Source organism: Erythrolamprus reginae, chromosome 1, assembly GCF_031021105.1.
Source record: "Erythrolamprus reginae isolate rEryReg1 chromosome 1, rEryReg1.hap1, whole genome shotgun sequence".
NCBI classification, from domain to species: domain Eukaryota; kingdom Metazoa; phylum Chordata; class Lepidosauria; order Squamata; family Dipsadidae; genus Erythrolamprus; species Erythrolamprus reginae.
The window spans coordinates 209,846,148-209,867,290 of record NC_091950.1 but is presented as its reverse complement, the minus strand read 5'-3'; the positions used below and the strand labels follow the sequence as shown (position 1 = coordinate 209,867,290).

General features: G+C 39.9%; 1 protein-coding gene across 7 annotated transcripts in view; it reads right to left on the bottom strand.

Annotated features, from left to right (window-relative positions):
- ANKRD44 (ankyrin repeat domain 44) overlaps window positions 1-21,143 on the bottom strand; it is a 183,258-nt gene that overhangs the window by 10,817 nt on the left and 151,298 nt on the right. For all 7 annotated transcript variants that reach the window (XM_070732107.1, XM_070732109.1, XM_070732102.1 and 4 more), the window contains 8 exons: window positions 20,121-20,322; window positions 17,783-17,861; window positions 15,814-15,931; window positions 14,208-14,421; window positions 12,767-12,854; window positions 11,353-11,436; window positions 5,116-5,261; window positions 1,511-1,593 (listed from right to left, as the gene is read on the bottom strand). In XM_070732107.1, coding sequence (XP_070588208.1) covers window positions 1,511-1,593; window positions 5,116-5,261; window positions 11,353-11,436; window positions 12,767-12,854; window positions 14,208-14,421; window positions 15,814-15,931; window positions 17,783-17,861; window positions 20,121-20,322 — 1,014 coding nt within the window. The remainder of the gene's footprint in view (window positions 1-1,510; window positions 1,594-5,115; window positions 5,262-11,352; window positions 11,437-12,766; window positions 12,855-14,207; window positions 14,422-15,813; window positions 15,932-17,782; window positions 17,862-20,120; window positions 20,323-21,143) is intronic.

The window sequence follows — 21,143 nt, the reverse complement described above, 5'->3', positions numbered from 1 at the left end:
TTCTCCTTCCTTCTTTCTTTCTTTTAGCCTCAACCCCAGGCACTGAATAATTCATAACCAATGGTTATCACTGGATTGTTTTTAAATCTCTCCATTTTTATTATTGTAAATTTTATTAATGCAAAATGTGGAGGTACCTCAGGATTCTGGTGATATTTAACTAACACTAATTACTAGGAAAATAATTTGCTATTAAAATGTGCAATGCACAATATGGACATCAGTTCTTGTGGGCATCAATTAGTATGGCACAGGTGAGAACGATCAACCAGTGCAACAGCTTGCCTGTGAAGGTTGTGAGTGCTCCAACATTGAGACTTTCAAAGGGAGATTGGACTGCCATTTGTCCGAAATGATATAGGGACTCCTGCTTGAGCAGGGGTTATCTACAAGGTCTCTTCCAATTCTAATAAATAAATAAAATAAAAGGATGGTGGAATTTCAATGTTGCCAATTCCAGAGCATATACAGGTAGTCCTCATCCTCCAATTGCCTTGTTTAATGACCACTCAAGTTACAAGTGGTATAAAAGTTTTACAATCAACCTTCACTTTTACAATTGTCTCATTATATGGTCATGTGTTTATCAGTTCAATTTTTTGCAACTGGCTTGTAACATGTAGAGTTAATTAAGTTTTAAATTTACTTTATTGTCATTGCACGTTGTACAATGCAATTAAATGCCATCTTCAATGTACATTATACATAAAAAAATAAAACAAAAACACACATCCTTCACATTCTATACAATTGAATTTAAAACCCCTGATATTGCATTAATATTCCACTATATAGTAGAACTGAATATGGTTCTTGCCATGGGATAGAAACTGTTTTTCAGTCTATTTATCCTTTTTTTTATTATCCTGTACCATCTGCCAATAAATAATAAATAAATAATAATAAATTACTCTTTGGAGCACTGTCCTATCTGCTACTATGCAATTGGCAAACCATATACAAGTGCAGTAAGTTAAAATACTCTCTATGGTGCAGCGGTAGAAGGTCACCAGCAGTTAATAGTGAAAGCAGAAGAAAAATCATAAATCACAGTTATGTGTTATTTCATTTAATGATCACAGTGCTTAGGGACAATTACTGATCTCAATTGTAGCTGCTAAATAATCACTACCTGAACAAACAATAAAAATTGACTTTTCAATGAGAACGGGCAAATTCTGTTGAATGTTTTGATGAGGATTTATTTTAACCAAACTGTTTTCTCATCATAATTTCATTTACTTTAAATACTATATTTTAATATAAAGATTTTAAAATTATCACATTCATAAAATATATAAATTGAAATTAGGATGCATTGATTGCTGCAAGTTAGATGATATGTTAAAAAACTATATAAGCATACACTTTGTGCTAACCCAGTTTCATAAAGTGCTTAATTTACACAGGGATTATTTACTCTCTAACATAAGTGTCAACACATGACATATTTTGCACACTTCTGAGGACATGAACACACAAACAGAACCAAACACAATTTTAAACATACTTTACTGCTAGCCAAGTGCAATGATGTATTCAAGTCATTATCCATCAAGGTTAAATCAGCCTTAGCACTATTCACCAAAAAATCTAAAATACAAAAAAAAAATAATCCATAAGTTTACATCCATAACACAAGTTCAAATATCTTCAGTCTTTTCAGATAAAGTTTACATAATAAATTAGTAAGAAAAATAAAACTGTGGTAAAAGAGATCAAAACAAAATTTAATAAAGTCGCAACATAAAGCAATTTCCCCCCAAAAGTGCTTTTAGTGTGCAGTTATTCTAATTTTCCTTCTTAACTAATGTTCTGTAACATGAAAAATGCTGGAAGAAACTGCAGGAAAGGTAGCATCACAAATGGTGAATGATATTGTCTGGATCAGGGTTAGGAGGAGGAATGGGCTCTGGGTATTATGAGAAACCTGGATGGAGGATTTTGATCACTACCTTTTTTTTTTGCTATAGCTATTTAGTACTATTGTTTGAATTTTGTAAAGCCATCTCAAGCCATTTGGAATGGGGCACCTTACAAATTCAGTTTTTCAAACAATAATTTTTTATTCCATATTTCATATTTTTTGAATTCTGAATTGTCAACATCCATAAGCCTGTATATGGTACAATTTTGCCAAATAAAGTTATTTATATGGTAAATAATTTATACGTGACATAATTTTTCTAAATTGTTTTAGATATAAATTTATTTATTTGTTCATTTAATTAATTAATTACATTTATTTGCCACCCTTCTCATTTCAAAGCAACTCTGGGAGAGTTACACTATTAAAAGCATTAAAACCACAAAAGATAAATTTCTATAACAATAAAAATGGAAATTATAATGAAAAATAGAATTATGATTAAAAGATGGGGAGGGAAGGAACAGGTTGCGCAGAGAGGGAGGTTATGAGCCTGTTAACTCATCAACCATCCATAGTGTGATACTCACCCATTGGTGTCCAAGCGAAGGTCAGAAGGATGGAAAAGGTCAGAAGGATGGGTGCAGAGGGTTTTTGTAATCCACAGTGACTGGAGGACTGGTTCAGGAGAACGGGCTCATCACTGCTGGATTGGTGAGCGGTGCCAAATTTCCGCTACCAGTTCTAAAGAACCAGTCCGAACCAGCAGCAACCCATCACTGGGTAAGATGTTCCAAAGGGCAAGAGCCATTACAGAAAAGGTTCTTTTCTTGGACCCACCAGTTCCTTGACTGATGGAATCTGCAAGCATGCCTTCTTTGCCAACGCGGATGGGGCAATCCAGTCCCAGTGGGTGAGACAGTTCCTCAATAACCTGGACCCATGCCATGCAGGGTTTTAAAGGAAGTACCTAACACCTTGAGCTGCACCCAGAAGCAAACTAACAGATATGTGCAGCTTGGTTTAACATGGGCCCTTCTTGGGGTGCCAAGAACTACCCATGATGCTGCACTCTGCACCAGTTGAAGCTTCTGAATCTCTTCAAGGATAGCTCCATGTAGATAGCATTGCAGTAGTCCAGACTAGAGGTGACCAGGGTTTGAATGATTGTTTAACATTTCATTGTTATTATTCCAAAATAGTAAAGTAACAAGCTTTTATCTGTATTCCCTCATCTGTTCTTACCTAGTAGCATACTACAGAGGAAGGGAATTTTAAATTCTACATTACTCAGAAGATCAGTTGATAATGCAGAACTAAAACTGTATTTTAGAGTGATATTATATGAATAGATTATATAATAGTTTCTCCTTTAAAAGGTAGCATGTTTGTTAAAGGACAGGCAAGTGGATGGGGAATTTGAAGATGTGCAACTGCTGATATACCATATTTTTCGGTCTATAAGACGCACTCCCCACTCAAAAAAAGTGGGTGGAAATGTCTGTCTTATAGAGCAAATGTTATTGAAGCCCCGCTTGCCCACCGGCCTCCACCCTTTGGCTCTTCCTCCCAGCAATTTGCCTCATTGCAGAAGACAGCAAACAGCCTGGTCAGTTTCAGCATAGCCTGATTTAGCACAAGCAGCTGATTGGGTGTTGGATCAGCCTCCCGGAATACAGCTGATCAGCTGTCACGAGGTGCAAGGATTGCCACTATGCATCACTGCTGCCCACTGCAGACTCCACATGCTCCATTTTTGGCCTCCACCAGTCCTGTTTTCGGCCCATTCCAGGTGGTAGGGATCACTGCCGCGTGGAACGGGCCAAAAATGGGACATGTGGAGGCCAAAAATAAGATGGGTGGAAGCAGCAATGGGCAGCAATGGGCAGTGGCAATCCCAGCAGCCTAGAACAGATGATCGGTGGTATTCCGGTCCAACTGCCAATCAACTGTTCATGCTAAATCAGGCTTTTCTGAAGCTGACCAGGCTATTTGCTGTTTTCTGCAAGGAGGCAAATTGCTGGGAGGCAGAGGCAACACCCCGCCCCCCAAATTTTCCTCCTCTAAAGCTAATGTGCATCTTATAACCTGGAGCATGTTATAGTCAAAAAAATATATTGCAATAAATGTTTGTTGAAAATATAGGTAAAACCAGAAGAGATAGTCTTCTTCTGGGTGCTGGATAAATGAATGTGGCCTGTCTACAAAAGTAAATGGTCAGTATGAAAATACATTGAACAGACTGGTCATAAAGAAAAAAATAATAAAATTGAATTGGAAAACATATATCTAAAGAAATAGATATTGGAATGAAATGAAGAAAAGGAGAAAATAGAGAGCAAAAGTGAACCTTTTTTTATTCGCATGCCAAAAGGGGGAGAGCATGGGGAGTTCCCACATGTGTGTGCTCACATCCATAATTCCATGTGGGTCCTCCGCGGATTTGCACGTCACACACACCCGTTCACAGCACGCAATGGCACACCCTTTTTTCACTCTTCCTAGGCTTCAGAGCTTTTCTAGGAGCCTGGGGAGAGTGAAAACGGCCCTCCCCATCCCGATCAGAGACCTTCCAGAGGCAGAAAATGGCCCATTTGCCAACTTACAGTTGGACCGGAACCGGAAGGATGGAGAGAGAGAAAGAAGGGAAGGAAGGAAGAGAGAGAAAGAGGGAGGGAGAAATAGAGTGAAATGGAGGAAGAGATATTTTTTTGTCCAAACTTTTCTTTAGCCCTCCCGCCCCCGTTCAGTGTTCCCCAGAATTTTGAAAATATGAATAATGTGCGTGGCTCAAAAAAGGTTGGGAAACACTGCTGTAAAGGAATACCACAATACACATATCTGTGAGTAGAGTGTAAGTGTGTGAATGCATGCATGCTTCTGAACAGTGTGTCAGTAAATTCCTCCTTTATGCTTTATTTACAGAATCAGAGTTGTTGCTTAGATCTTCTTTTCTTTTTTTACATACAGATTATCACTTTAGCTTTCCCTCCAACTCTCAAGAGCTTCTCTCCTGTCTTCACCTTTTTGTCTTGAAGTTTTCTTCTACTGGTTTGCCTTTCTTCTAAGGAAGTTGCCACTTAACCCTTTGCCTGTATTCCACCCAAGTAATAAATAATCTATTCAGGAAGTTTGAAAGATCTGCAGACGGTCATAAATAGAAGCAATAAAGATGGCTTTTTCTTACCTAACAAATAGACCTATTGTATACAATGACATACCTAGATATCTAGAAAGCAATTCCTTACCTACAGTGCCTACATGCCCCTTTTCAGCAGCGATGGTAAGTGGAGTTTTCCCTGAATTATCTGCAGCATTAACTTGTGCATTGTGACTTAAAAGTAGCTGCAAGCATTCCACATGATCAGCAAAGGCTGCTGCATGAAGAGGAGTTCTAAGAAAAAATGGAACATAGAAACATTTGACTAATTGAGTGATTTATTATTCCCATGATTTATTTTTATTCATTTCTAATTAATCTCTTAATCTAATATTTCAGGAAAAAATATACTATTATTTAGAATAATGAAATATTATTCACAGATAAAACAAAATTCAGCACAGAACAAAAGCCACAAAAAGACAGGGATGCTCAATAGCAACGTAAATCTGAGTCCTTCAAAACTTAAAGAAAAAGGATAGATTTTTAATAATTACTTAAAAGGAGATAAGCGTGAGCCTTATAAAATAAAAGGAACAGGGATTTTCCAAAGTGAGGAGCCACAACAGACAAAGCTTTATTATAAAATTTCTGTGAAGAATTCTTTATGAAGATAAACAATACTTGGTTTTAGCTGAGTTCAGCACTAATTATCAACAGTATTATGTGCCATCACTCTGCTGAACACCTAATTCCCATAATGCTATTTTAGGCTAAAGATGTTTATCCGCATAGTAGGCGGTACAGTGATCCCCCGGGTATTGCGATCCCGATCATTGCGAAATGGCTATATGGCGATTTTGCAACCCGGAAGTAAAAACACCATCTGCGCATGCGTGCCCTTTTTTCTATGGGCACGCATGCGTAGATGGCGCCGGGCAGATCAGCTGCTGAGCGGCTTCCCTAGGTCTTCCCCCTCTTGCTGGCGGGAGGGCGAGCAGCGGGCATCAGCGAGGAGTTTCCCCACCGCCCACGCAAACTCCTCGCTGCCGCTCGCCCCGCCCTTCGCCCGCCCACGCCGTTCATTCTCGCCGCTTCCCAGCTGAGTCCTGAAGCAAATTGGCTTCAGGACTCAGCTGGGAAGCGCGAGCGAGCAGCGCCAGCGAACGGCTTGTCCGCTGACTGCCCGCGCGCGCGCCGCTCGCCCGCCCTTCGCCCGCCCACGCCGTTCGCTCCCCCTCTTGCTGGCGGGAGGGCGAGAAGCCCCCCCCAGCACCCGCTCGCCCACCCTTCGCCCGCCCTTCGCCCGGCCACCCGCCGTTCGCTCGCTGCTCGCCCGGCCACCCGGGTTCGGGGGGTGCTGGCAAGCCCCCCATGCCGGCGGCGACGTTTTAAAACAGCCGCGCGGCTTCCCAATGAGTCCCGAAGACAAACGCGGAAGTTCGCCTTTGACGTTTGTCTTCGGGACTCAGTTGGGAAGCCGTGCGGCTGTTTTAAAACATCGCCGCCGGCATGGGGGGCTTCCTAGCAGCCCCCCAAACCCGGGTTGGAGGTCCGGGGGGTGCTGGCAAGCCCCCCATGCCAGCGGCGATGTTTTAAAACAGCCGCGCGGCTTCCCAATGAGTCCCGAAGACAAACGCGGAAGTTCGCCTTTGACGTTTGTCTTCGGGACTCAGTTGGGAAGCCGCGCGGCTGTTTTAAAACGTCGCCGCCGGCATGGGGGGGCTTCCTAGCAGCCCCCCAAACCCGGGTTGGGGGTCCGGGGGGTGCTGGCAAGCCCCCCATGCCGGCGGCGACGTTTTAAAACAGCCGCGCGGCCCCCAATCTTCGGCTCCTCGCTAGCGCTGCGGAAGTAAAAACACCATCTGCGCATGCGCAGATGGTGTTTTTACTTCCGCAGCGCTACTTCGCTAAAACCCGATCATTGCTAGGGGTCCTGGAACGGAACCCTCGCAATGATCGGGGGATCACTGTACAGTGATCCCCCGGTTATTGCGTCCCCGACCATTGCGAACAGGGTAATTTGCGATTTTTGAACCCGGAAGTCAAAACACCATCTGCGCATGCGTGCCCTTTTTTTCTATGGGCACGCATGCGTAGATGGCGCCCGGCAGATCAGCTGCTGGGCGGCTTCCCTGGGTCTTCCCCCTCTTGCTGGCGGGAGGGCGAGTGGCGGGCATCAGCAAGGAGTTTCCCCACCGCCCACGCAAACTCCTCGCTGCTGCCCGCCCTTCGCCCGCCCACGCCGTTCATTCTCGCCGCTTTCCACCTGAGTCCTGAAGCGAATTCGCTTCAGGATTCAGGTGGAAAGCGGCGAGAGCGAGCGCTAGCGAACGGCTTGTCCGCTGCTCGCTCGCGCGTCCCGCGCCCACGCCGTTCATTCTCGCCGCTTTCCACCTGAGTCCTGAAGCGAATTCGCTTCAGGACTCAGGTGGAAAGCGGCGAGAGCGAGCCGCCTGCCTGCCCGCTAGCGAGGAGCCGAAGATTGGGGGCGGCGCGGCTGTTTTAAAACGTCGCCGCCGGCATGGGGGGCTTCCTAGCAGCCCCCCAAACCCGGGTTGGGGGTCCGGGGGGTGCTGGCAAGCCCCCCATGCCGGCGGCGACGTTTTAAAACAGCCGCGCCGCCCCCAATCTTCGGCTCCTCGCTAGCGCTGCGGAAGTAAAAACACCATCTGCACATGCGCAGATGGTGTTTTTACTTCCGCAGCGCTACTTCGCGAAACCCCCTCGTTGCGGGGGGTCCTGGAACGGAACCCTCGCAACGAGCGGGGGATCACTGTATTGCTATTATCCTTCTCATCATCTCATTTTCATTTTTCATTCTTTCTCATCTTCTCATCTTTCCTATTATCTTCTCCTATCTTATGATTTATCACTTGTTTGTATCTCATGATTAGTGATTGTAATTACCAGTATGATTTATGTTCTACATCCTGATTGAGAAGTTATACACTAGAGACAAGTTCCTGTGTCCAATCACACACTTGCCAATAAACTCTATCCTTCCCTTCCCCTTTCTCTTCAGCTCTTCTTATGTCATGTCATTAGACTAGTTAGACTACTAAGACTACATTATTATTGTTGTTGTTGCTGTTGTTATTATTATTATTATTATTATTATTATTATTATTAGCATCAAGCTAATGAGAAGCTGTGGAGAAGCTTTGTCCCCTGCATTATCGGTGGCATCTCCATCACCCCCCCCCCCCCTCTTCGTGAGCAACTTTGGAGTAGCCTAGGGGCAGCTGGGGAGAAGGGGATGAGAGGAGACAGCTTAGGGATTTTGGCAGAACCAGGAAATCCATAAAGAGACTTGTGGAAGAATTAAAGAAGAAGAAACACAAAAAGAACTGTTTGCCTGTTGCATCCCCTGTTTGTCAAACCCCCCCCCCCCCCCCCATCTGAGCCTTCCTTGGAGGAAGTTCTCTGATGCTACCACCTAAGCCGGCATCTTGGCTTTTTACAATTTGGAAAGAAAGAGCCCTCCTCCTTCTCTTGCTGGGAAGACAACGCCGGAGTCACAAAAACTTGGCTTCATAACTGGTTTTAGAACTGGGAAGAAACTCTCGGCCAACGCCACCTAAACTGGCTTCCTTACAAGCCAGGAACCAGCAGGGAGCAACGGATGAGTGGAGAAGTTTTGTCCCATGCGTTATCAATGGCATCTCCATGACACATCTATCTCCCTTCGTGAGTAACTTCGGAGTAGCCCAGGGGCAGTTTGGGTATTTTGGCAGATTTCAGGAAACCCATAAGAAAGATTGTAGAATTTGCTTGTTGCGGAGTCTGTTTGTTTCCTCCATCTGAGCCTGCCTGTTCTCCCTCAGTTGGAGGAAACTAGGTTCAGCATTCTGCAGGTCCCGTTGGAAAGGACATATTTCATTGACAAGCCCCAATTATGGGTTCTAACGACAGTCCATATCAAGGTGGTGTTTTCTTTCTGAAAATTCACTTCCCTATAGACTACCCTCTCATGCCACCTAGGGTTGCAGTTATAATACGAATTTTATCATTTTCTCTTAATTATCCTGCTTTATCATTTTGTTTTAATTTACAGATTGGTTCTATCTTGGGGTGGGGTGTGTGCGTGTGTGTGTGTGTGGAAAGAGTGTCGGGATGGATTGGGAGTGACTGAGTTTCAGGAAGAATGAATGAATGGAGCCCCTCTGTTGAGTGTGTAAACTGAAGCAGATGGGGACCCAGATATAACCCTCCGCTTGGTATGAGTGGGGAGCCCGACCTGCCAGGAAGGAGGAGCCCCGTAGATGTGGGTGAGATCTCTAGAGTTTGGAGAGCTGGAGCATTACGGTCGGAACTGGGAGAGGTAGATATGGCGAGCAAGGGGTAGGCCGCTTTCGGAAAACTAGGACTTGCTGTTTCAAAGCAATTACTTGTTCTGACTCCTCTCGTATACCTGGTGACTTGGGATGCCAGGGCCCTGGCCTCAGGCTGCTGTTGCTTAATGCCAAGTCTGTCTTCAACAAAAAAAAACCTCATTCAAGATTTAATTCTGGAAGAGGGAGGGGCTTTATAACTGAAACCTGGGTGGGCCAAGAGGGTGGTGTTCCCCTCTCAGAGATCTGCCCAGATGGGTTTCAGGTTTTACATCAGCAGCGACTCCAGGGAATGGGTGGTGGAGTAGCAGTCATTGTCTGGAAAAATCTTTATCCTCATAGGATTCCTGCCCTGGAGATAGTTGGTGTGAGTCGCTCCTCTTGAGGCTGGACTCAGGGGTTCAGTTGGGCTTGTTGTTAATGTACATGCCTCCCAGCTGTGTTACAAAAGTCCTGCCTGCACTGCTAGTGGTGGTAGCTAGGTTGGTGGTTCCCCAGGCTTATGGTGCTGGGGGACTTCAATTTGCCATCACTTGGTGATCCCTCAGATGCAACTCATGGCTTCCGTGACAACCATGGACCTGATTTAAGTAGTTCAGGGTCCAACTCATGGGGTGGGGACACACACTTGACCTCGTGTTCCTCTCGGGGCAGTGGAGAGATTATCTGGAATTAAGGGGTATAGATTCTTTTCTGTTGTCATGGTCAGATAATTTCCTACTGAGGTTAGACTTTAGGATGCTACTCCCCACCACAGGTAGGTGGAGCCGATTATGTGGATCTGCCCCAACACCAAATGGACCCTGAAGGATTCCAGAAGGAGCTTGGGGTGATACCAGACTACTTGTCCACAATCTGGCCGAGTCCCTGGTGGCTGCCTGGAATAGGGAGGCATCTGTGCGACCTCTCTACAGCGATGGATCCAGGAAAGCTCCCTGGTTTACTGAGGAGTTCTGGGAAATGAAACACCAAAAGAGATGTCTAGAGCGACATTGGAGGACCAGTAACTCTAAATCTGACTGAACACTTTTAAAAGCCTTTATTAGGACTTATTTAGTGTCGATACGGGAGGCAAAATGCTCACGTTTCCGTATTTATTGCATCTGCTGATTCACACCCAGCCCCCCTATTTAGGGTAATTCATTCCCTCCTTAATGTAGGGGGAATGGAGGAGCCCCTGTGGGGTAGAGCTGAGGAGTTTGCTCAGTTTCGATTGGATAAAATCACTCAGATTCGGATGGACCTGGACTCTGATTGGGCAATTCCGACCGAGATGACAGGGGCAAGTCTTAGTCCTATTATATAGGATGAATTTGAAACTGTGACTCCTGAGGAGGTAGACAAGGCTGTGGGAGAAATGAATTCTTCTACTTGTTTGTTGTACTGGTTTCCAGCAGGGAGGTGACACAAGGCTGGTTTCAGACTTTAGTTAACACATTTTTGAGGGTTTCTTCCCACAACCGTTAAAAAGGCGGTGGTGAGACCCCTCCTCAAGAAGCCTTCTCTGGATCCAGTAGAATGAAAGATTTTCACTCCTATCTATCTATCTATCTATCTATCTATCTATCTATCTATCTATCTATCTATCTATCTATCTATCTATCTATCTTCTAATCTAATCTAATCTAATCTAATCTACCTACCTACCTACCTACCTACCTATCTATCTATCTAATCTATGAAATTGGTAACCCCAGCTTTTAAAGGGTTCACTAGTTTTATTTCAACCCATTAAATACAATCAATTTGGTATTTCTTCACTGAAGCAAATGTCTTTGACTTTGTGGAAATCTTTATTAATGGAATGGAGACTCCCGATCCTTTTATTTCCTCTAGCAATCCCCTTTGAAGAGTTGGGTGAGGTAAGTTGGCCACGGGGTACTCAATAAGGAGAAAACATTGTTAAAATGTTTTTTGTTCATTTTACTGACAGATGAAAGGCTTCTTCATTAATACATTAATGCCAACTGCTGCCGCCATTTTCAAATAGAACTATAATTCATTAAAAATAAAACAAATTAATAAACTTATTTCATCAAAGTAATTCTTACCTTCCTTTTTCATCTTTGCAATTAACAATGCCACCACCAAATGCCCCAATGAGTAGTGAAGCACAATTTTCATGATCATTTATTCTGTTAAGGAAGGATACTATTAATTCCATGTAATTTATTTCATTAATCTGATAGCACTATTCAACTGGATTTCCCTGGGTTTACTTTCAATATAGGCTCGCCATTATACTTCAGTCCAGAATTTTGGCAGCCTGGATTTATAGCTTTGTCCATAGCATAGTTTGCCCAGTAAAGCATGTATAATTTATAAATCCTAATTGAATTGGTTCACTGATCTTTACATAATTCTCCTTAGAACTGCCTATATGTTCACATGCATGAACAAGGAACCACTAATGCACACAAACCACACTCCACTTGCTTTTTCAGAAATTACAATAAATGCATATGGGACCAGAGGGGGAATCAAAACATGAGTGAAGACATTTCTTTTTTCTTTGTACATACACTTTCCCCTTTATACATATCACATATTGTATATATACCTGCTATAATGTTTAACAGAAATGTGTGAAATTACTTCCTTAAAAAATGAAGCAAGGTAATATATATATTTAAGTTTGTTTCTTATTATAGATTTCCTATTCATGTAACTCTAGCAATCTGGAAGGCTGTTTTCATAGCTACTTAGCAGCAATAACAGACAAAGCCACAATAATACACTTACAGACAAGGGAGCTAAATACTGAAAAAGCATGTGATGTACTTTGATTACATCAGTATTATTAAGGATAATAATATCCTCAGGCATTGACTGAAGAGAGATTGGGCGTTCTCAAGATAGTATCACTAATCAAACAACATCACTGTCACTAAGTAAGTGTTCTACAATTTATTTCTAGTAATCAAATGCCTACTCAGTTGTCATGAGTTAACTTCAAAAGTTTCTATTAGAATTAATGTGCAAGGTGTCCCAAGACTTTTTCCTATTTCTGATCTGTGCCCATTAAATACTTGGATGGGTGATCAAAAGAGAATATTGGACTGTAGGCTATGGATATTAGCCTTAAAGTAATGGCCAACCACTTTTGTACTATAGGCAACAAATGAAAATAATTATAACCATGTCTCATGAATGTTCTGTTCAGGTCACAACTATTTTTACTTTTGCTTTTATTAAAATCCTCAGAGCACAATTTGAAATTAAAGTTTGTGCTGCAGAAAAACTGGCAATGAAAACTACATAAATTATAATAAAAATGGTTCATTTCCTAGTAGAGAAATTTGCTGAGAAGGAATTTTAATTGCTTGTAACTGTGTGCATGAGTGGAATGGGGACTGAAATTATAAAAACAGCAGTATCTCAAAGCTTTATTATTTTTAAATTCCAGTTTAACTTGGCACACAGCCTAGGCTATAGGAAGGGAAATTTATTTCTATTTCTACTTACACCGCACAGTGCAATGGAGAGAAAGCGTTCCCATGAAAGTTGCGAAAAGCTTTGTGTTCCAAAAGTACCTCTATACAGTTTTCATTTCCTGTAAGGGATGAGATGATAATTTCAAGTTCCAAAACAAATTTAAAAATGCTTAGTATGTCAAAAGAAAAATGTGTCATCATTCAGTTTGATATGATTCTCTGAAGATACTTTATCCAGAATCAAAATTGTGTCCTCTGTTTCAAGTCAGCGTATTGCTCATGCTGACTAGAAGAAACTTCTCCAAAGTGGTTGAACTGAAGATACAAGTTACTAAATCTGAGATAGTCTGCATATGCTGTTTGGGATTTATTAAAAAATAAATCATTTTATTCATTTGGTAATATAAAAAAGTCATTGGGACTGCTGTTTGGAAGGGCCAAAATTCCATTTTATTGCTCAATACAAAGCATCGGTGTGTTCAAAATACATATACAGTAGTCCCCAGTTTAAGAATGTCCGGTCTGTCCTTAAATCAAATTTGTATATAAACCAGAAGAGCGTTATTGTATCATACTGTCTAAGTAGCATGATCTAATGCAGTGATTTTCAACCTTTTTGAGCCGCGGCACATTTTTTACATTTACGAAACCCCGGGACACATTGAGCGGGGGGAAGGGGGGGGGCGGCTAAAAAAAGTTTGGACAAAAATTTTTTCTCTCTCTCTCTTCCTCCCCTTCGCTCTATTTCTTTCTCCCTCCCTCTTTCTCTCCCTTCCTTCCTCTTTCTTTCTCTCTCTCTCCATCCCTCTTTCTTTCTCTTCCTTCCTTCCTCTCTTTTTTGCTCTCTGTCTCTCTCCCTCCCTACCTCCCTCTATGTCTTTCTCTCTCTCTCTTTTCCTCCCTCTCTTTCTCTCTCTCTCTCTTGCTTTCTCTTTCTCTCTTTCTCTCTCTTGCTTTCTTTCTCTCTCACTCTTGCTTTCTTTCTCTCTTGCTTTCTTTCTCTCTGAGCTTTGCGGCACACCTGACCATGTCTCGCGGCACACTAGTGTGCCACGGCACACTGGTTGAAAAACACTGATCTAATGAATTGAACTATTGTGAATTTAACTTGAACCACTGAATATTTAACTTAACTATAGGTCGTCATCCTTAAGATGGGCCTTTCTTAACCTGGAGACTTGCTTTATTGCAACACAATGGCAGGGAAGGGGAAATTCCGACCAACCGAAAAACTGCTTAGAGCTTCAGTGTCAGATTGAAAACTGGACCATTCGCAAGAAATTGGGTCAGCTGTCAAATCGAGACAATGCAGATCATATAGACATTGTGTTGATCTGGGAATGGTGCCAAATCTCTAATGATACAACAAGACACAATTATTGTTTTAGAAGGCCTGTTATCTCCCTTTGCATGCAATTTCCATACCAAACTTAATAGCCGGTAATAAATATCTGCTTGGCATAAAAGATTACCGTTATAAGAAGCCCAGTGCAATGGTGTATAATTCTGATTATCTTTAAAATTGTAGTCTTCTGAAAGTGCCAACTGCATTAATTCACTCAGCCATGTGGCATGTCCTCGAGCTGCTGCATAATGTAGAGGTGTCCTGCCTCTGGCATCCTTACACAGAATTAATACTTCTTGTTCCAACAGCATCTGAATGCATTCCTCATGCCCTGCCATAATCTTTTTCAAATAAAATTTAAAAATTAGATTCATTTTAGTAAAATATGCCTTTCCTCTCATAAAGCTATGTAAGATAATCAACAATCCTAAATAGATATAAACAAATAACTGAAAAAGTTTGTCTGAAATATTAATCATAAAGATTTGGGTTGTTTCTGGAAAGATTTTTGGTTGTTTCTCCATATGGGCAGTCAGTGACAAAGATTTTTTTTTAGTAACTTGCATATATGGGAACCTGGACATTGAATACTGTCTTCTCTAAAAAATTAATGAAAAGAAATACTTTTTAGAAACATAGAAACACAGAAGATTGACGGCAGAAAAAGACCTCCTGGTCCATCTAGTCTGCCTTTATACTATTTCCTGTATTTTATCTTAGGATGGATATGTTTATCCCAGGCATGTTTAAATTCAGTTACTGTGGTTTTATCAACCATGTCTGCTGGAAGTTTGTTCCAAGCATCTACTACTCTTTCAGTAAAATAATATTTTCTCATGTTGCTTCTGATCTTCCCCCCAAGTAACCTCAGATTGTGCCCCCTCCACAAGATACTCTAAACATTAAAATATTTTTGGTGATGATGCATCCTGAACTGCTAGAAATTATTTTAATTTTTCTCCATGCATTCTTGAAAATATAAGGAAAATTTAAAAATTGGGCTACTTGAAAACAATAATAATTAAATAAATAAATATGTGGATGAGGCATCTTTGAAAAACATGTTCCAAGTATTTCATTATTTAAATTTGAAATGTAGTGGAACAACTTATAAAATTAGATAAATACATCAACATATGTCGGTAGGCATACACAATCTTTCTATGAATCCACTGTGCTTTGGTTGAAGGATTATTGACAAAACCTATATGTAAAGCTATGAGCAAAGCCCCCTCCAAAAGGACTGTCTTTTTTCTAATCATCATAAAACTTTAAAGCCTTAGTAATAACCAATTAAAATTTAGATTATCAATTTTTTTTCTCTCTACCTAAGAAAATTTATTGCATCTCCATAAAGGCAGTTTTCTGATATCTTTCCCAATGCTAACATATATTTAACTCTAAATATGACCAAACAATTCCTTTAGGGTAGTGCTATATAACTGTGGACTGCACAGCTTTTGTCATATTTTCTTCTCCAATCATATCCATTCTTTTATAAATTTACTGCTTAAAAATATTAAGAACTAATTGAGATATCTAAAACAGCAGTTTCTAGCAAAGATTTGCAGATCATTGTTGCTTATCCTAAGCAGCTTGCATTCACAGACTCACACAATATATGTTAGCATCAAAGTCAGTTTTAGTGTTCTGTATTCTTCTCTACCATTATTAGACATAAGTGCCATTTAAAAAATATACAGCAGAGACACTAGATAAAAATGAGAAATTACCCCTCGATGTAAAGCAGTACATCCCAGGATATCAGCTGCATCAACGGATGCCTCTTTTTCAAGTAACAAAGAAACAGCGTCTATGTGCCCATAAGCCACAGCTAGCATCAGCGGAGTTCTAAAAAATGAGAGGTCCATAACCATCATCATATATTCCTGATTTGTGACTTTATTCCATGTATTATCCAAAAATATTTGCCACTTCTCCAACCATTGTAATATCCATTAGTTACTATAAAGGTTGCCAGAGATAGCTAGATTTGATAATATTGGAGGGTTATCTAAAAACGAGCAGCAAAAGGTTTATTTCTAATCAGTTGTCTTTACCTATTGCTGCATCTCTTAACTTAATTGTTTCTGTTTGGGTATTCTTAACTCTAAAATAAACATGAAAAGGAATAGACATCAAAGCAATCTACAATTATGGAAATAAAAGAGTATGTTAAATTTCTATCCCAAACATCTCCCACTACCATTAATTAAAAAGAAATCAAAATATTGTAGTAATACTATACATAAATAAAATAAATCCATAGCTAATCATAGTAAATGAAATGCTAATATTTCATCTTGAAATGAGACTGCATTTAAAAAAGCCTCCATATTATCACTGAATCATGTACTGTATATGTAAAAGGTTATGCTTAAATCTTAACCTTATTTTTGAAAAAAATAAATAAATGTAAAGTTCAATCTATGGAACAGGCCAGAATCTACATAAAAACATTTTCCCATATCTATTTGGCAGCTTGTCCATTTTGAATTTGTCTGTTATGGGAGGAAATGGATAGATGAAAAGTTGTGATAGTTCCATTCTATCCTATTGCCCATAACACATGGCTATATTTATGAACCAGCTTCTAGATTTTAATTCTTTGTCACACTGCAGTAGTATCAGAGTCAATTTATAAAATCTAGAGGAAAAAAATGTTTTTGCCCTTCAGCAATTCACAGTTCCAGGGGCAATATTCAAAATTTTTCCCTACTGATTCTGTGGATGTGGCTTGATGCGCATGGCTGGGGAAGGAAATTGCAAAATCTCCATTCCCACTCCACTCTGGGGCCAGCCAGAGGTGGTATTTGCCAGTTCTCCAAACTACTACTCAAAAATTTGGCTACCAGTTCTCCAGAACCTGTCAGAACCTGCTGAATTTCACCCCTGGTATGTTCTCACGAGAAGAGGCACGGAGAAGCCAGAGAGAGATTCACTGCATACAGAAATATGTGCTATTTTCCTACATGCACAAAGATTTTTAATCCTCCTCCTTCCTCCTATTTTTCACACAACAACCCTAAAAAAGATGTGTGCTAGGCTAAAAGAAAGGGTCTGACCAAAGTCTCCTGGCTGGCTTTTCTGGCTTACATTATAGGAAATAATCACATATACAAGAACTTTGTCCAAAAAGAGTGAGTCATAGGGATCTAGAGTAGGATCATCTTTCAAGATTCTGGTTCATACTAGGAGATACATTCAGTCTGCATTCCTAGAGTCCTTCATTTCAAACTTTCATTCTCACTACAATTTATCTAAGATGTAAAATAAAGAACACACTTCTGGCATCTGGCATGGAGTGGAATGCTTTTTGTAGCAGAAATCCCAGAAAACATCTACTGGACATACATTGGCAGCACAACACCAATTATAATCTCATTTCCTTAGGGATGCTGCAAATTTGCTTTTTGTGTTTTCTATTTCTTGCCTCATACCAGTTTCTTACAGCTGTAATTGTTGTGTCCAACTGCTTTTCTCCTCTTTGACTCCAGTGTTATTAGCTGAAGGACTGATAGCAGCACCATTAATTGGCTAGCCATGGTGTGGGGAGGCAATCGTTACCTTAATTAGAAGATATTAAATTAACTTCTGAACATCCTTGAGTGAGGACATAGCCACGATTGATAGCTGAGTGCTACTGCTTGAAATGATCCCAAAGTCACGCAAATTATAAATTTCAAAATTAAACAAACTTACTGTCCTTTGGCATCCACTACGTCAGGGTTATCTGTTACTTCTAATAAAAGCCGTAGACATGATGTATGCCCATTGATGACTATAAAGAGGAAGGACATACTTTACATGTTTTTCAAATAAAAGCAATGAAAGAGTCAAACTTGTATCAAGTTATATTTAGGAGAAAATATATTTGAATAATCCATTAAGAAAGAAAAATATCTCTCTATATATATTAAGTCCTGAAGTTCATCTTTTAATATAAGAAGTAAATTTAGATATGAAGTTTGATGATTTAACTCATATTTATTAATAATGTAATTATTTAATGTGTAGTCTCCAAACATATTGACTGCCGTTAGGAAGAAGAACCAAAATACATATTGTCTTTGATAGGATGAGAAAATAGAGAATTGAGAAATGACATTCATATTTTTCTATATGCATCACATTTTTCAAGATTGTTTTCAACACTGCAGTAGCATCCAAAGACATGTGGAAAACAGCAGCAGCAACAATTTTGAGTTGCTGCTATAAAGAAATCCTACTTAATTATAGTCAAATATGGCCTTCTTCAACTGTTATTGGTGGACAATGTAAGCCTGTTTTTAGCCAACAGAGGTCTCTATTAGGCCATGCTAAGACAATGTTTCATTTCAATACAAAATAATATACAGTACTTGGTTTATTTGTTAACTATTGCAAAAATAAATGGCAATATACGGTATAATCAGTTCTAAACTATGGCATAAGTAAAATTAAGTAATGTGCTGATCTCAATTCAAAATGCCTAACAGCAAGCACAACTCAAGAGGAGAAACAGATCTAATTCACAGCATGCTGACATCACCAACTGAGGGTCTGCTTTAGGAGGGGCAGAATTTTGAACCTAGCCATTTGTTTTAAAGACTAGAACTTGAGTGGAACTTCACATGCCAATCCAATTGTGGTTATGCTAAACTTTTTTTTCATTTCAGTGAAATATGAAATGTTGGGGTACCATTTGGTTAGACAAAATGATCATGCACAACTAGGGATCAGAAGACCTGTAAACATATTATTGCTCAATCCCACAATAAATCATGATAATTTGATGAACTGGTAATAAGTGTCAAGGATCATGATTCACTATATAGTGGTACCTCTACCTATGAACGCCTCTACTTATGAACTTTTCTAGATAAGAACCAGGTGTTCAAGATTTTTTTGCCTCCGAAACTATAACTGGAAAAGGCAGGGAGAAGCCTCTGTGGGGCCTCTCTAGGAATCTCCTGGGAAGAAACAGGGCTGTAAAAGGCGGGGAGACGCATTATTTGCTTTTACATTGATTCCTATGGGAAAAATTGCTTCTTCTTACAAACTTTTCTACTTAAGATCATGGAATGAATTAAGTTCGTAAATAGAGGTACCACTGTAGTTGGCCGGTCAAACACAGTCTCTGTTTTGGGAATACAGGTAAGTCCTTGATTTAGCAACCATTTATTTAGCTATAATTTGATGTTACAGTGACACTAAAAAAGAAGTTTATCCTTCACACTTACAATTGTAGTATCCCCTCGCTCATGTAAGCACAATCCAGGCACTAGGCAACAGGCATGTATTTATGATGGATGCAGGGTCCTGAGGTGGGTCACTTGACCACCATTTATGACTTTCCCAGCTGGCTTCCAATAAGTAAAGTCAATAGGGGAAGCTGGATTTGTTTAATAACAGTGTGATTCACTTAATGGCCAGAGTTATTTGCTTAATGACTGTGGCATAAAAGATCATAAAAGCCGCCCCGAGTCTTCGGAGAGGGGCGGCATACAAATCTAAGTAATAAATAAATAAATCGTAAAATTGGGCACAATCATAGGATTACGCACTTATCAACTGTATCACTTAGCGAAGGAAATTCCTCATTCCAATTGTGGTAATAAATCAAGGACTACCTGTAAGAAGTTGCACTTACTTTATTTCTTCATTTTTGGAGATTTAGTAAAAAATAATCTTTGGCATAACTCATTAAGAAAGGAGGAGGATTTTAGGGGAAATTATCACTCTTATATTTTCTTATTCATGAAGAACTCACGTGAAATAGTAATTTTCTACAATTGCTATAATTTGTTTCTCTCTTCAACTTGAATTATTATGTAGAACTCTGAGGTCATACAATATACAAAGTGACCTTAGCAGGAACAGATGTAAATTGCAGTTTGCAATTTTTGCTACAGTTTTCTCCCCTACTCTAAAGAGGTAAGATTTTTTTCTGTTTAAAGAGTAACCAAACTCTGTCAAAGCTGATATCTCCATGAGCTTTTCTGCATGCCATTCTTTTTTAACTGTAATTAATGTATCAAAATAATAGCATCTCACCTACCTGAGGCATGGAGTGGGGTTCGTTGTGTGACATTATCTTTCACTGTGACAGAGGCACCCTGGTTGATAAGCGCTTCAACACATTCCATGTGTCCTTTAAATGCAGCAAGATCCAGGGCAGTACGTCCTTTTTCATCTCTAATATCTAGATCTACTAGTGACTGAAGCAGTACTTCTAATGCTTCATGGTGACCATTATAGGCCTAGGAAATAAAATGAGGTCTTTAAGACCAGCAGTTTTTCACTGAGTCTAAACACTTGAGAATACACCAAGTTTTCTCCTAATATGAAAACTGAATGGTTAAGAAATCTCATTAGGCTTGTGAAACCCGTTTCACAATGTGTTATTTATCTCTTCAAAATAAACTATATTTTTCCAGATTTTTCTCTGAAATTGCATTTTTAAAAGATGTTACATAAACTAACCTTGTAGGAGTTTTAACCTATTACAAATTAAATGAATTTAGAATAATTTTGGAAATAAGTAATACATGCATTCCAATGGAAAAGAATCTGAATTGGGTGACAAACATTTTTTTAATTTTTTATAAATGTTTTTATAACCTAAGATAAAGGTAAATGTTCCCCTTGCACATATGTGCTAGTTGTTTCCAACTGTAGGGGGCGGTACTCATCCCAATAATATACCAATAAACAATTATAACCTACACCAATCCAAAAGAACTCTGGGAAGCATATAAAATCAAACAAGAAAGAAAACAGAGAAATGGAATACTAATAAATACTTAAATCCAAGAACTATCAACAAGTACAATCTCTAAAAAACCCCTCCAAAAAAAAAGCTAAGATAAAATCTCAGATAAAAGGCAAAGTAGATGCCGCAGCCAGTCAGCTGGACCAGAGGTTGAAGGAAAAGTTTTAATCAGTTTATATAATCACAGCAAAATGGAAGCTGTACATATATTATTATTTTTTTTTGGGGGGGGGGTTACTTCTGTACATGTGGTAATGAATATTGGCTGACTATTTTGCAAAAAAAATCCTTGGGACAGTTTGAGGGGGT